Source organism: Gopherus evgoodei, chromosome 5 (genome assembly GCF_007399415.2).
Source record: "Gopherus evgoodei ecotype Sinaloan lineage chromosome 5, rGopEvg1_v1.p, whole genome shotgun sequence".
Taxonomy (NCBI): domain Eukaryota; kingdom Metazoa; phylum Chordata; order Testudines; family Testudinidae; genus Gopherus; species Gopherus evgoodei.
In genome coordinates, this window is record NC_044326.1 from 46535259 (window position 1) to 46552524 (window position 17266).

The 17266-nt window shown below is 42.4% G+C and overlaps 1 protein-coding gene across 11 annotated transcripts in view; it reads left to right on the forward strand.

The window, feature by feature from the left end:
• LIMCH1 (LIM and calponin homology domains 1) overlaps positions 1-17266 on the forward strand; it is a 305429-nt gene that overhangs the window by 197975 nt on the left and 90188 nt on the right. For 7 of the 11 annotated variants that reach the window (XM_030563853.1, XM_030563854.1, XM_030563849.1 and 4 more), the window contains exons 7-9: positions 4468-4663; positions 7640-7892; positions 8633-8908. In XM_030563853.1, coding sequence (XP_030419713.1) covers positions 4468-4663; positions 7640-7892; positions 8633-8908 — 725 coding nt within the window. The remainder of the gene's footprint in view (positions 1-4467; positions 4664-7639; positions 7893-8632; positions 8909-17266) is intronic. The other 4 variants (XM_030563852.1, XM_030563856.1, XM_030563858.1 and 1 more) reach the window with 1 other exon arrangement.

The following is a 17266-nucleotide window of genomic DNA, read 5'->3' on the forward strand; positions in this document are numbered from 1 at the left end:
TGTCTGCTACTGACTCATCTGGGTCACTTCTGACTATAGGATCCTTAGGGACTTGCATTAAACTGTCCCAGGAAATGAAGAACAACTTGACCAATATATTTCAGTTCCTACATTCTAGTGGGATGAGGAAGCCTTTAGATAGACTGCCATCTTGCTAATCTTCCTTTCTCTGGAGCCAACTTTCTTAGGGGTGCCCACAGCTTGTGTGTACCCAGCCACAGGAGCAAGTAAAGATGGCAAATTGCCTTGTTCTGCAGTGGAATGGGAAAAGGAGGGGGTCTTACTGGCAAAAGTCCTCTTCCTTCAGCAATAGGGCAATAGCAAAGTTTTTAATATTTACGTGTGTGTGTAAATTACATATATGGAGATAATAAATTCAGTTATAACTGTAGGATGTACCTGTGACTTCCTCACTGCCTTCCTGGTCCATTGCCCTGTGACTTAACTCTGTCATTGTAAAGTGCTGGGCAGCTTCAAAAACTACCTCTTTTTTTATTTTAATTCTGTACCAATCTACCAAGGGCTTGTTCTCTCCTTCTTCTCTGTTTCCCTCCCTCCACCACAAAAAAATTAAACTTGGGTAAGGCTCAAGGTTGGAAAAATTAAGCCCTACATCAGTGACAGCTTTAACGTACATAAAAACATCATGGTTTCAGTGTTATTTTGTAATCTTGTCAGGCTAGGAATGGGAGTTTTGTGTTTCTGGAAAGGGGAGATTTCGTGTACCACCCGCTGGAAGGTCCTGAGATCTCAGCCCTTAAAAATGTGATACTTTAAGGTATATAAAGCATACTGAGCTCATTTTAAAAGGAATTTTTGCCTTGCCGAACCCTATATAGTGGGACTCATGGTGACTGAGGTATCTGGCTCAGTGGGATACAAAAAAATCTTAGTAAAATACTTCAGAACTTTCTAAAACAGCTCTAAAATAGTCTTTCCTTACTCTATTCTGTATATGCCGCATACCTGATTGCGTCTGGAGGTATAAAAGTATATTGGCATTCATTTGGAATGACCTGAATGAATCATGGCTTTGCAGTCCCAACCCCAAAGAATTTGCAATCTGAAAGACGGTTGAAGAGTGGGGAGATGGGCTCAGACAAAAAAGCAGAGTAGTAAGGGTGCCATTTGGTACATGGAGGTGTTAGCTCCCCATGATGCATTTTTCATATATTTTTAAGGCCCTACTTGAATTGCAGGATGATTGTCAAAAAATTGCAGCTGAGTTGCAGACAAGCCATGGAAAATTGTGGAAAAGTAATAACGGACCTTATTGTTGTGCTAACTACTTATTCTAAACAATCTGTTCCAACTTGCATTTAGCTGTGACACTGGGAGTACCTTTCCCAGACCTGAAGAAGAGCTCCGCATAAGCTTGAAAGCTTGTCTCTCTTACCAACAGAAGTTTGTCCAATGAAAGATATTACTTCACACACCTTGTCCTTTTATGAAGAGGACAGATTGGAAGAAAGTCTAGAAGACTGTTGTGGGATAAGGGGATAAATGGTGTTTAAAAGCTGGTGTCATTAGGAGGGAAGAGATGATAAGGAGGGAGGGGGCAAAATTCAGCAGGTCAAAGACAAGAAGAAGAAACTTGAATTTGCTACAGTGGAGGAGGGGGAGCCAATGAAGGGAATCTCCTAATGGTTGAATGTTTGTATCATCATAAACTTTTCAGCGTAGTAAACAAAGATATTAGTTGGATGGTACTATATGACTGTTGCTAGTCCTGTATTTCTTACCTTGCCTTCCTACTCCTTCTTTATGCCCCACATCAATTCTCCTGGAGTTATTTTGTGGTTGAATTTTAAGAGGTTTGTTGTTGTAATTTAGAACATTTTAACTATGTTGTGCAGCACTCCATTAATTTAGTTTAGGCTGGATGGCAAGAGCACTCCTTTATAAATGAAGGGTTACACTGGCACAGTTCCATTGAATTTAAAAATGGCTTTGACAGCAAGTGACTTTTCCGTATGTGCTAGTAGTACCTCCATTGAAATCCTTTTTTAACTTTATTCAGTCAGTTTTTAATTTTGTTTGTTTTAACCTGCTTTACTGCATACTCATCCAGCTTTTAATCTGAAAAATGTAAACAGTTAATCCATAGAGCACTTTGAATGTATTCAATAGTTTGAAAAGGAATATATAAAAGTGACTGGGAAATAGGTTTTAAATTTTGGCAGTTGTATCAACTTTTACTACCGCAAGGTTATGCATTGATTTTTGCCAGATGAATATGAAAGACCAGTGCATTATGGCATGCTATGAGATTATCTTTTCAAAAAGTGTCACAATACAGATGTAAATGATACTTAGAGTGGTTATTATCCAGTAGATAACACACACTCAAAATTAGAGCAGGTATCTGTAATCGCCAGTAACAGTAATCTTTTGGGAGAATGAGGTGCCAACGGGAAAGCTAAATAGAACATGTTTACAAGAGAATTACTACAGTCTATTGTGCCATCTCTTGTATGCTTCCTTACTTTTACCTGTAGCTGCCAGTAATTAAAAAGTAAACTAAATTAAAGTTAACGGGTTAATAAAATAGGGAATTTTGTAATCTGTTCATTGACACTTCATTCAGGGTTTTAAAGAATGAAAGAGCTGAAGAATGTGTTTTTCAGCCTGTACTTTCAAATAGTTCATCTGATTTCTATCCCTCTTGCTATTGAGCGTTTCCATGACTTTCAAACATTATTTTAAGAAAATGGAAGCCTGCCAGAGGATTGAATATAGCTGATTGGTATGTAGAGATGGGGAGCTTTTTCTGAATCTGGATTTGGAAGAGATTTCAGATAGTTTTGAAGAAAAGGGCAAAGAGGATCTTGAGAGGATGTAATCTTTGTTCTTGGAGCTGTATACTTAATATAGATTTTAGGAAGACAGAGGTGGTATATGTTGAACAGTGTTTATGTGTGCGTACCTATACCATCCCTAAACAAGGGATAAAGGAGGAAAACCCCATAGAATTAAATTACTATTTGTTAACATATTTTAAATTAAAAAATAAAACAAAACTTGAGTATATTCCCAGTTTGTGTACTCTCTAACTATTGGCATTACTGTGATTTTGCTTGGCCTTAAGGAACCTTTGGTGCTGGACATACTTTGGTATTTTGGCAGCAAGTTATTTAGTGGCTCTAATTAAGTCTTCTTCTTGGAAAGTCTACAAGACACGAGTTTCCCTCTGAGCCTCTCCCTTTGAATATTGAACTTTAGATTGATATTATGATGCTCCCCTTCTCAGCTGCTCTTTCTGCCGTAATTCTCCTTTGCTAAGGAGGTTGTTGACTTTATTGTACCATGATGTTGATTGATATGATCACTGGCAATACTAATAATGGCAACAGTAGCCGTAGAGGGCAATGGGAGCTACTCTCCCCTCAGTTATCGAGCTCCAATTATCTGTAGCCCATGGGTGTTGGAAAGGTTAAAATTAATATTTTAAGTGTGTCAGGAAAAAGTTTCACATTCCAGTCTTTTCAGATTGAAAAATGTTAGTCTGATGATGTCACCCGCATCACTTGAGTTTTTCAGTGTCAGTCTGGTGGAGAAAAAAAACAGAGAGGTTTATCTTTTGAGTAAGAGAGTAGTTATTTTTGCTTTTCTCAGCCTGTGCTATTGTAATTAATGTTAAGAAACTGGCTGAAACAAGGGATTTATTATAATGCAAGGGTGAGGATGGCTTCCATTGACCTTTCCCTCTGCTGGAGTTTCAGAGTTTTAGTATGTGCTGCTTGCGCTGGAAAGAATTTATAATCACAGGGCTGTCAAAGACAACCATTGTTCTCATTACTCTGAACATGTGGGTCAGCTACAAGTGCTTTCATATCCCCCAGAGCCAAGAGCTGGCAAAGAGTAAAGAGCACGACTGAATTCTTCTGAGGCATCAGGAAAAGCATTTTGCATATTTTTCATTGCTGATTGCTTTAGAAAGACATCCCTCTTTCATAACAGGAATTTCTCTTGAAGGTACAGGGAGACTGGGATACACTGCTTCATTATTTTGCCGAGCTGAGGCGACAACAACAAATGCTGCCTGCTGGTGTCCCAGCCAGATACAATAGATAGATTGGAGGAATTAATCTGGAGAATAGTGAGCTTATCCCCAACTCAGCCATGAGATCAAATTTATAACGCCTTTGCCAGTGTGCTATGGACTATGGAAGACAAGTCAAGTTTCAGGTTTATTTCAATTTTGATAGTTTTATTAACCTGCCTATTGGAACTGTATTTCAAATAACTATATTAATCCAAAGCATGTGTGTTCCTCTTAATTGGTATGAAATGAGATTTTATTGCAATCTCATGTTTTTTATTTGAAAACAAACAAACAAAAAAAAGCTATGGTTGAGGGAAGAGATTTTAGTGCCTTAGAAAGATACTTTGTACTCAGATGCATAGTGGATCTCATTTTTGTGTCACTGACTTTTTTGAAGAGGTACCGTCTGTATTTCCATGTAGGAAACTGAAGATATTGAGAGCCCCAAACGCAACATTCGTGACAGTGGTTATATTGATTGTTGGGACTCTGAACGCAGCGATTCCCTTTCCCCCCCTCGCCACGGCAGAGATGATTCCTTTGACAGTCTGGATTCATTTGGTTCCCGCTCACAGCAGACACCATCTCCAGATGTAGTGCTCAGAGGAAGCAGCGATGGTAAGTTTCGGTCATAACAAGACACATGCAAAACATTGAATGTGTCACCCAGTGCTTTCAGTGCAAAGGCAGCCATTCAAAAGCTGGATGCAATTTCTGAATCATGATGTCTCCTGTGAATTGGTAAAAGAAACATTCTTTGATTCCAGATTTTTGTTTCTTGAGTCTTTAGATAGATAATTTTGCCAGCAATTTATTTGAAATCTACCTCACTTACTATAACGTAGTATAGTAAAATGAGTTATACCTTACAAGTGTAATTTATGACATAGTGTTTCTCTGGGTTATGGGGTAGCAGACACAGTGTGCAGAAGCACATCAGCTAATAAGCTAGGCTGGCGCAAGAACTAAGAATGCAGAAGGGGGGAAAATGTTGAAAAAATGAAATGCCATATAAATAAACTGGTCGTCTAAGAGGAAAAGGAAACCTCTTGGAAATTGTTGATACCTAAAAGAGTTTTGAAGTGCAGTCTTATGAAAATACAGTTATGGCAATTCTTGGCAAGATATTCAGCATTTCAGAAACGGAGTGACTTGATGTCCTTGCATCCCCTGTTAGCCAGGGCATGCAGCTCCTGATCGTCAGCATGGCTGCTGCTTCAGTCTTTGCTCTCTGTGTGTGTCCAGTTGTCAGTATGGGGTACTGAGAATATTAGCAAGTGTCCTCTAGGAAGTAGACTTTGAGCTTGTCTTAAGCCTGATTCTAGCTCAAAGCTTCTAGGAGAGAAATGAATTCTCTTCAACCTGCCTCACAGAACGCTCTAGGCTAGCTTCTCAGTTACTTCCGTGATAAGCATGATGTAATTGCCTGGATAGTATGTTCTCCAAATCCATCATTTCTAGTCAATCATCCTCACTATTAAAAATAATCATTTTAGTTTACAGATTGTGGGGGGCAGATTCTGAGGTAAGATCCAGCCCCTTCACTCCTCTTGGGCAGCACAAAAGAAACTGGTTCTGATCCTAACTGGCCAGCTGAGATTCCCTGTGGTGTTGGGAACTCTGTGCTGGTTAAAGCTGGCAGTCAGTTCTTGCACCATTAAAACATGTTAACTAGAAACCAGTAAGCAGTTGCACTAACTGGGCCTTTGGTTAGCATCTCCATTTGGGAGTTGGCTTGATGTCCTCACCCAGGCACTGGACTCTGCAAGAAGGAACAGAGAAGAATATTTAGCAGTCTCTTAAATTTTATAATAGAGCTATAGACAGACTGACAGACATAAGAGTACAGCTACCCCTTGTGCACAAATAAATAAAATCCCATACTTAGCCATCTGTGGCACTAGACATGCTGCTTGTTCCCTTCATGCAGCCAGAGAGGCCCCTTGAACCACTGTTTCAAATGTCAGGAGCAGGGAATACTGGTCAGTCTTATCCCCAGCCCCACCCCAGAGCCCACATCCCCCCGGAGCCTGCAACCCTTCCCGCACCCCAACCCTCTCCCAGTCTTGACCCCCCTCCCGCCCTCCAAACTCCTCAGTCCCAGCCCAGAGCACCCTTCTATGTCCCAAACACCTCATCCCCAACCCCACCCAGAGCCCACACCCCCAATCAGAGCCCTTACCCCCTCCTACACCCCAACTCCAATGTAGTGAGCATTCATGGCCTGCCATACAATTTCTATTCCCAAATGTGGCCTCAGGCCAAAAAGTTTGCCCACCCCTGCACTAAAGCCTTGTCCTGCCGATGTAAATGCCTTACTACACTGACATGAAAGCTGTAGTGCTTATGTTGGTGCAGTTAGGATTGTGCAGTGTACACGTAGACACTGCATTATTTACATTGGCCGTCTGCTGTCTTGTCAAGAAAGCTGGGCTTCTAGAGCCAGGCCGTCCCCAGCTGGGCTGCTACCCGAAGGCTCCCCACTCTCAGTTCAGGGAGGAAGAAGCCCGGGCAGATGCCCCATCCACTCCTGGCCAGGAGCAGTGAGGTGAGAAACATGGCGGGGGGACTACACAGAGGGCTGTCAGCCCCCCACACTGCCCTTCTTCAGTTGGTGGAAGCACTCCTTGTGAGGATGCGCAGCACTAACAGAAGGAGGGATATTTGGACATCAGCCACAACAATAATTACTGCAGTGGCTGTAAGTTGACCTAACATAGGTTGGCTTAGGGCTGTAGTGTAGACATGCCCTGAGTCTCTTGGTTTACAATTGTCCAAAGTCATGCCTAGCCTGTGGGTATCTAAATTGGCCTAGCATAATTCTGAAAAGAGATGGTATCTGCCTATTCCTGTAGAAAGTAGAGCTTGCTGGGAATTTTTTGGCATAACATTTATTTGTTGAAAAATGCAGATTTGTCAAAACTGAAAATTACTGTTGGAACATGCCAGTTTCATTGAAACATTCAGCAGGAAAGGTGTCTCAGGTCCAGGATAGAGAGAGAGAGCGACTGACCGACCCAGACCCCCCCCCCCACACTGCACCTGGCCTCAAAATAACCAGTAGCTTTGTGGTTAGGGTTGGGATGTGGCAGAGCCAGGATCAAGCTTGAGGTCACGTAAACTTGAGTTTGGGTTTATACAGCTGGTTTATATCATTGGATACTGATGGAAATCTGATGTGATGTTGGACAACTGATCAAGCCTTTGAAAAAGAAACTTGCAGTGACCTTTTTCTTGAATTCTATTAGTTTTGGGTTTTTGTCTGCAGAAGGTAGGCCACTGGAATAGACTTCCATTTGTTACCACTGTAGGGAGTGTGGCCCCTATTTCACTGACTGAATTAAAATAGGAATATAAATCCACTATAACTAGCTGTGTGTGTTTGAAGTTTCTATAGCAAATGTTAGTTCAACTGAGATTGTTTTTTTTTTCTGTAAGGAAGACAAACAACTTTTAGAGATGTCTCAAGATACTGTAGTAAACTGTAGTATTTTGGCCCATTATTATAAAATACTGTTGTATTTTTAAGTAAGGATTTTGTTTTCATTTTGGCAAATTAGAGTAAAATTACCCTTTTTTCTTATTCCTTAATAGGGAGAGGGAGTGACTCTGAGTCTGACTTGCCACACCGAAAGATGCCAGATGTGAAAAAAGATGATATGTCTGCAAGGCGGACGTCGTATGGCGAACCTAAATCAGTTGTGCCTTTTAACCAGTATCTCCCGAACAAGAGTAACCAGACTGCCTATGTACCAGCTCCTCTTCGGAAAAAGAAAGCTGAACGAGAGGAGTACCGGAAGAGCTGGAGTACTGCTACTTCACCACTTGGAGGAGAGAAGCCTTTCAGGTAAGGCTTTGGTCAAGACCATTTGTCCCTCCAATGATGTTATTTTTTAATCTTTAACAAATCATGACATGTAAAAGTACACAGTGCTTTGTAAAATGGGCAAAGTAGATCTTACTTAGAGCTAACTGATAGATTTTTACCCTACTTTTTCAAACAACAGAAGAGCCATAATCCCATGAGTGGAAAGTCAGGTAATACAAAACTTAGGTAATTATCCTGACATCATGTTGTTCACTGTGCAGTGCAGTGTTGGCTATGAATTATTCAGTGTTGCAGGACACATTCACTGTTGAAAACCGAAGTGTTTGACAAAATATTGGTTTATTTAAATGCCACATTTAGATATTAAAATAATTGTCAAAAGTACAATTTGTTGCTCTAATGTGGTCCTTGATGACGAGAGTCAGTTTTGAAGAGATGATTCATTTTCAGTGAATCGAAGTCTTTATGTGATATATATTAGTCAAAATAGTTACCATCTTTCTGTTCTTGAATTTTGAAAATAAATCTATTATGCATCAGTTACATAAATTTAGTGTAGTACATGAATGTGCTCGAAGATTTCCCATATTTTACATCAGGTGTTTTATTTTAATTTGGCTTCAGAATAGCCTGCACTACATAGCACAATTTAGTCTTCTGTGTCATTCATCAAAATATTGTTTGAAATGTTAGTATCAACCAAAATGTGTAAAGAAAGCAGTGTACTGTACAGTAAACTACCTTGTATAACTCACTAGCAAAAACCATCCAGAAACCATAGAAGAACAAAATGAGGCACCAGGACAACATGAAGAGGAGCAGGTGGGATGCATGGCTTCCAGGACAAACCCCAGGAAAAGTCAAGTAGATTTGAATCAAAACAAAGGAAAGACTATAGGTCAGTTTCCTTCAGGTAGCGCCAAAGAAACTGCAGTGCACAAGTGCAAAGAGAAGGATGCAGAGGAAATCAGAAAGTTAAGAAGGCTTGAACAAGCTGGTATTAAGGTCATGCCAGCCGCACAACGCTATGGCAGGTTAGCTCAAAAGTGTGTGATATTGTGCACGCTTCATTTAAAATTTTGCTAGTGTGTGGGTTTTTCTCATTCTGCCATTACTTCACTTCTTATAACCAAAAAAAATCTAGTAAGCACTTGCATTTTGTGCTGTTTCACTTGCAACTAATTAGATTTTAGAAAAGGTTTACATATGAAAAAGCTTGTGACATGGTAATCACGCATTGCAAAGCCGTATGGTGTTAAATGTGTTTGCTGCAATTAGTAATAGTGCCATGCCCTAACTTGGATGGAAACGAAGTTCAAGAAACAAACTACCAAGAACATTTTCAAGCTTGTAAATCTTCCATTTTATACCATCCTAGGTTCACACAAAAAACTGTTTTGCTACATGATGCCTTATTCAGGCAAGGGTTTTAGAAATTCTTTAATACTCTTCTTAGGGTATGTCTACACTACAGCATAATTTCGAATTAACTTAAACCGGTTTTATAAAACAGATATTATAAAGTCGATTTTATGCGTCCACACTAGGCACATTAATTCGGTGGTGTGCATCCATGGTCCTAGGCTACCATCGATTTCCGGAGCGTTGCACTGTGGGTAGCTATCCCATAGTTCCCGCAGTCTTCCCTGACCCTTGGAATTCTGGGTTAATACCCCAGTGCCTGATGGGGCAAAAATCATTGTCGCGGGTGGTTCTGGGTACAGCCTCACCCCTCCCTTCCTGAAAGCATCAGACAGCCATTTTGCGCCTTTTTTAACTGGCTGAACTGAGCAAACGCCATAGCACAGCAAGCATGGACCCTGCTCAGCTCAGTAGCGCGATCGTGGACGTTGTAAACACCTCACGCATTCTCATGCTGTCTATGGTGAACCATGAAGTGCAAACGCAGGAGAGGAGGAGGCAGCTACGGCAGCGCGGCTACGAGAGTGATGAGGACATGGACACTGATTTCTCCCTAAGCGCGGGGGGCCCGCGCTTTGGAGCTCCTGCTGGTAATGGGGGAGGTTCTACCCATTGAACGCCGATTTTGGGCCTGGGAAACAAGCACAGACTGGTTGGACCGCATAGTTTTGCAGGTGTGGGACGATTCGCAGTGGCTGCGGAACTTTCGCATGCGTAAAAGCACTTTCTTTGAACTTTGTGACTTGCTTTCCCCTGCCCTGAAACGCCATAATACCAGGATGAGAGCAGCCCTCACAGTGGAGAAGCGAATGACAATAGCCCTCTGGAAGCTTGCAATGCCAGACAGCTACCGGTCAGTCGGGAATCAGTTTGGAGTGGGGAAAATCTACTGTGGGGGCTGCTATGTTGCAAGTAGCCAAAGCAATCATTAAGCTGCTGCTACAAAAGGTTGTGACTCTGGGAAACGTGCAGGTCATAGTGGATGGCTTTGCTGCAATGGGATTCCCTAACGACGGGGGGGGGGGGGGGGGGGCTATAGGTGGAACCCATATCCCTATCTTGGCACCGGAGCACCAGGGCACCCAGTACATAAACCGCAAGGGGTACTTTTCAATGGTGCTGCAAGCACTGGTGGATCACAAGGGATGTTTCACCAACATCCACGTGGGATGGCCAGGAAGGGTTCATGACGCTCGCATCTTCAGAAGCACTGCTCTGTTTAAACGGCTGCAGCAAGGGACTTACTTCCCGGACCAGAAAATAACAGTTGGGGATGTTGAAATGCCTGTCGTTATCCTGGGTGACCCAGCCTACCCCTTGATGCCTTGGCTCATGAAGCCATACACAGGCAGCCTGGACAGTGGTCAGGAGCTGTTCGACTACAGGCTGAGCAAGTGTAGAATAGTGGTAGAATGTGCATTTGGCCATTTAAAGGCGTGCTGGCGAATGTTACTCATTCGCTCAGTCCTCAGCCAAACCAATGTCCCCTTTGTTATTGCTGCTTGCTGTGTGCTCCACAATCTCTGTGAAAGTAAGGGGGAGACCTTTATGGCGGGGTGGGAGGCTGAGGCAAATCACCTGGCCGCTGATTACGTGCAGCCAGACACCAGGGCGATTAGAAGAGCTCACCAGGAAGCCGTGCGCATCAGAGAAGCCTTGAAAATGAGTTTCATCACAGGCCAGGGTACGGTGTGACTGCTGTGTTTGTTTCCCCTTCATGAACCTCCCCCCCTTTATTGACTCCTCCTGTAAGCAACCCACCCTCCCCCTTCGATTACAGCTTGCTTCTGGAAATTTACTATCGTTTAAGAAGCATGTAATTATAAAGAGGCAGAGAATTAACAAGGTATCCCGGGTGTGGTTTAGGAGGAGAATAGGAGGGAAGAAAAAGGCCATTAAAGATATTTCAGTGTAATGACAGCCTTTTGGTTGGACTGTCCATGGGGGTGGAGTGGGCGGGTGCAGAAAGCCTTCCCCCACGCTTTCTTACACGTCTGGGTGAGCAAGATATGGAACATGGTGAGTACTGAGGGTGGTTAAACATGGGCTGAAGTGGCACTCTGTGACCCCGCTTCTCTTCCTGAAGATCCACCTGATGTCGGAGGATGTCAGTTTGATCACACAGCAGCTCCAGCATTGCATCCCGCCACCGCTGATCTTCCTGCCTACACCTCTGATCTTCCTGCCGCCACCTCTCATCTCGAGCGTCCCTCCTATCCTCACGTTGGTCCCTCCTGTCCTCACGTTCACTGGCATCTTTCCTGTACTTTGCTACCACGTCCTTCCACTCCCCCAGATGAGCTCTTTCATTGCGGGTTACTGCCATGATTTCTGTGAACATTTCATCTCGTGTCCTCTTCCTCCTCCGCCTTATCTGAGCTAGCCTTCAGGATGGACTGGGGAGGCTTGAAAAATTTGCAGCTGCATGAGTGGGGGAAAATAGTGATAGAAGGATTATAAAAGATACATTTCACAGAACAATGGTTATACTCTTTCACAGTGAACAACACTGTTCACCTTACATAGCACATGTGATTTCACTACAAGGTCGCATTTGGATTCTTTTAGTATTGAGTGCCTGCGGCTGTGGTGTAACAGATCAACACAGACGCAGGTCCAGGCATCACAATTCAGCTTGCATGCGGTCATGGTAAGGCATACAAAGAGGCATATAGCTTCTCCCTGTGCTGCTTCTTTAACAAGGAGCAGCAGACGCCAAACCCTAACCCTAACACTGGAATTGCTTTACCCCTCCCCCCACTGCATGGCTGGTATAATGGCAGATCACTGCTAATCACCCCCCCTTTTCTCCCTCCCCCCCCCACCGCGTGGCTGGTAGCTGGGAAGATTCCTGCTGGCCAAATGCTAAAAAGCTCAGCGCCATTAACCCCCCTCTTCTCCCCCCGCTTGGCTACCTGCAAGGAAGGATTTCTTTTAAGCAACAGGCAAGCAACCCAGTAGGAATGGCCATCTCTGTCCCCTTAATAAAATTCCTTAATTTCAACCAGGTTACCATGAACGATATCACTCTGCTGAGGATAACAGAGTGAGATAAAGAATGGATGTTTCTTGAATGCCTGCAATCACCGGGACCATACGCAGCTAGGCTTTGTCATGCAATTATACCCGAATACTTGCTACATGCATGGCGTGGTAAAGTGTCCTACCATGGTGGACGGAACAAGGCTGCCTTGCCCAGAAACCTTCTGCAAACGCTTTTGGAGTACCTCCAGGAGCGCTTCATGGAGATGCCCCTGGAGGATTTCCGCTCCATCCCTAGGCATGTTAACAAACTGTTCCAGTAACTTTAATGCTTGCTAATGCATGCCAAGCCCTCATGGCAAATCAATCATTAAAAAACGCTTGCTTTTAAACTGTGTTTTATATTTACAAAGGTACACTCACCAGAGGTCGCTTCCCTGGCTTCACTGTCTGGGCTAGTGGCTTGGGAGGGCTGGGACGGTAATTCCGTCTGGATCACAAAAAGCTCCTGGCTGTTGGGGAGAATAGAGTGCTGTGTGCTCTCTGCAAGCTCTTCCTCCTTGTCATCTTCCCCCTCCACTGAATCCTCATCCATGGTTGAGATTATAACCCCCACCTCAGAATCCACAGACTAGGGGGAGGTAGTGCTGGCGCAGCCCCCTAAAATTGCATGCAGCTCAGCATAGAAGCGGCATGTTTTTGGCCCTGATCCGGATCTGCCGTTTGCTGCTTTGGTTTTCTGGTAGGCTTGTCTGAGCTCCTTAACTTTCACTCTGCACTGCACTGAGTCCCTGGTGTGGCCTCTCTCCCTCATGGTATTGGAAATTTTTTCAAAAGTTTTTTCATTTCGTCTTTTGGAATGCAGTTCTGTTAGCACTGAATCCTCTCCCCATATAGCAATAAGATCCAGTACCTCTCGTGCGGTCCATGCGGGTGCTCTTTTTCTATTCTCAGGAGACTGCATTGTTACCTGTGCTGATGAGAGCTCCACGCTGGCCAAACAGGAAATGCAATTCAAAAGTTTGCGGGGCTTTTCCTGTATACCTGGCCAGTGCATTAGAGTTCAGTTACCTGTCCAGAGCAGCCACTGGTGCACTGGGATACCGCCTGGAGGCCAATAACTTCGATTTGCGGCCACACTAACCCTAAATCGATATGCTAATATCAATTTTAGCGTTACTCCTCTCGTTGGGGAGGAGTACAGAAATCGATTTTAAGAGCCCTTTAAATCGATTTAAAGTGCATTGTAGTGTGGACGGGTAGAGCGTTAAATCGATTTAACGCTGGTTAAAATCGATTTAACTGCGTAGTGTGGACCAGGCCTTAGTGATGCAACATTTCAGTAACAAGTGGCTGAAACACACCTATATTTGTAAGTGTTTGGTATTTTTAACAAATATACTAAAGGAAGTATTTTTATTTTAAAGACGGGAACTATAAAAATTTATTGCTTGTTAACTCCTGCACCAAGTAAAATATGTCAATATAGTTCAGCAGTCATTCTTTGACTATAGCTATGCACAGAATGACCATATTTATTCATCATTTCACCAGCATTGTTTGGTTTTTTGGTTTTACTTAAGTTGGTTATTTCTCTTTCTTTATTTCAAATGTCTGATAATGGATGGACTTAATTTCATATTAAGTACCTATCAGTCTTTCAGTTGTAATGGTGTGGTGCTCCCATGAAAACTAGCTGTTTCTCATGAGGTTATGTCACTAAGCAAAACTTTTAACTGTATGACCAGGGTGGTACTTTCAAAGATTTGTGAAATGGTTTGGTTAAATAGTAAGTGTCCAGCCTTCTGCCCGCCCAACCTCTCATCTTCTGGAACATCAAGGAAAGCTATTCAGAATTGTATTTTCAAACAAAAACTTCACTAAACTTGAATTAAAATTGTAAATTATAGGTAGGCATGCTGGCAATATATGGACAGCACCTAGCTCAATGGGGCCATAATTTCAGATGAGACTTCTAAATGTTGTTGTTATACAAATAATAATAGCTAATATGAAACTGTCTATAGGTTTAATGAGGCTTGCAGGCTGGGGAGAGCTGTCAAATGCATTTAAATAGTCAAATCAAAATAAGTATGTATGTGTATTTTCTGCTTCAGACTTCTTTTATTGTTCTAAAGGTATGCTGTCTTATTACAAGCAATAACACACGTTTTGTATATCAGTAATACACATCATAACCAATGCATGTATTAGCCAAGGCACTGAAGAGCTATACAAGGTAACAGACAAACTAAGTGGTTCCCTAGGATGTGAGCCAAAATACTAATAAAAAGAATTTGCAATCAGTCATAAATCACAGCCTCATCCTGCCTCAGTTAATTGCAGGCCGCCGGTCAGTAGTTCATAAACCAGAAGGATAATAGTGCAGCATAGTTTGAGTCCAAGACAATAGTACTGTGTTTGGCAATCCAAGGTGTAACAAACAATATTTATAGCCCATGTATTATTTTTGGAGGATACTTACAACCTTTGGCTGTCAGCCCCCTGTTCCAATCTTGCTTTGATTTACTGATTTTAATCTCCAAGGCAGATGCACATGTAGACAAGCATATGGTTCAGCAGGGATTCTGATCTCCTCCTTTCACAAAGTGCCTTTGTGCTGCTTTGGCAGGAGGAAAGAGTAACAACAATAATTAGTGTAGGGAGAAAGTTGTTGCAGCATGTGTGAGTGGGAAAGGGAGAATGGGGAAGGAGAAGAGATGAGGCAGACTTCAGGGTAAAACAAGGGAGAGGAATCGACTTTGTCATCTTTCTTGCCCGTTCACTGTTGCCCCATCTTTGGATCACTCCGTTGACTCCCCTTCCTCATCTGGCTCTCATTCCTCCTCTACATCAAGTTCAAGCTTCTTTTCCTATCATTCAAGGACCTACACAATTCTGCTCCTCCATACTTTCCTGTTCTGGTTTCTCTTTGCTTTTCCCTCCATCCCTTCTGCTCTGCCCATGATGCCAGCCTAGATGTTTCTCCCACAACTCTCTTTTCTTCCACACTATTTCTTATCCATGAAAACTTTTTCTGAGCTAGTATGCAAGGCACCAGCCTTTCCATATTCCAGTCCTCTGATGACCCCAATCTACTGTGATGCCTACAAGATAGTAGCTCATTAATAATGGCAAACTTGAAGGGCACTGGGGATACACCGTGGCTCTAGTGTAGCTAGCACTTAAGCAAATGTTTAAATGTGTTGCTCATTCACAGCCTATTATTATCTATTTGTATTACCACAGCACCTAGGAGCCCTAGTCATGGGCCAGGACCCCATTGTGCTTGACAGTCTCTGCACCAAGGAGCTTATGATCCTGTATAGAATAATAAATTGCATTATCAAAATGTGACCAAACACCTTGACCATTTCACTTACACCTTGTACCCTTCTTGTATGTTGGTCAGTCTGTCTGTATTTTTATATTGCAAACTGTTTAGGGCAGGGACCTGACTTTCTAAAGTCAGTCTGGATTGAGGGGGAGAGCTGGAGGTGAGCTTGCATTCCAGTAGCAATTGGGTGGTCGGTTTTCTTTGCCCCAGCCTCCTTTCTGGAGTGCAATCAAACTTTTTTTGTCTGGGAATCCCCAGTTTTTACCAAATGGTATGTACATTATAAATCATTTTCTGAAGATACTGCTTTTGGATCTCCCAACGAGGGCTTACTTCTTTATCTGAAAATAATTCAGAGAGACTGATGGAGAGAAGAAAATGAGGTGGGGTAAGTTGGAGGGACCCTCAGTGAGACCCCTTGACTGGAATGCGTCCAAACATTTAGAATACCACTGATAGAGGTGGTGATAATAAATGTTCTGGGGACTCCTGCATTTCACAAGGCATGGTATAAGTTTATTTTATTATCCACTTGTGAGTATAACTCCACTTCACCCATTGCTGCTTCTGGCATATCTTCAGGAAGATAACAATGTTTAAATACAAAGAACTTTCCCCTACCCATGCATCCCAAAAATAATTTGTGATATTTTAATGTGGTATAAATTGTATTGTTGCTTCTTTGGGAAAACCTATATAACTCGCATGGCTATGTCACCCGTGAGTAATGTAATCATGCCGAGCTTGTGAAAGTAATATAAACATGGTTTTTCTGTCACATCTTCTCATACTTTGCATTCATTAAATGCTTGGATTGCTAAATGCCTCAAATTTCACTAAGAACATCTCCCTCCCATGAGGTATACAGCATGCTGTTGACTTGGTGGTGGTATTTTTTTCATTCCCTTTACTGGTCTGAAATTGGTGCAAACAATCTGACACTTGAATAGCCTTCAGAATGTTACCAATCAGAATTTACTCTCCTGAGGAATTTCCATTTTTCCTTAGAGTGGAAGGTCCAGTGATTAGGATGCTAATGAGTAAGCTAGGATTTTAGGAGACCTCTGTGTTCAGTCCCTGCTCCACCAGAATTTCTGTGTGACCTTGGGCAAGTCATTCAGTATTTTTTGTCCTTCGGTCCCCTATCTGTAAAATACTTTACCTCACACTGGTACTGAGGATAAATGCATTAGAGATCGTGAGGTGCTCAGATACCACAGCAATGAAGCCATTTAAGTGCCATGGATCTCTAGATAGATTCCACCACCTTTGTGTTCATTGTTAATCCGTAAAACACAAAATAAAAAGAGGTAAATGTGGCATTTCCTGTTGCATGTCCATGCTGGAAATGCCTAATGATGCACAAAATACTCTTTGAATGAACTTGAACTCTGTAATGTCACAAAGGCAAGCACTGCTCTCACCCCAGTGGTGCATAAACCATTGCATGACTTTTAGTTGATGCTACATTCCTTGCATAACTACATTAGCTTCCTTAAATAAACATACTCAACAGTCCTGATCTACTGACATACTAAATTATTCATAATCACAGGAAAGTGTAGAACATCTGCTTTTTAAACAAGTATGTGAATCATCTATGATGCCTAAAACTATAATTGATTCCTCCAAACTTTTCTTGGAATTATAA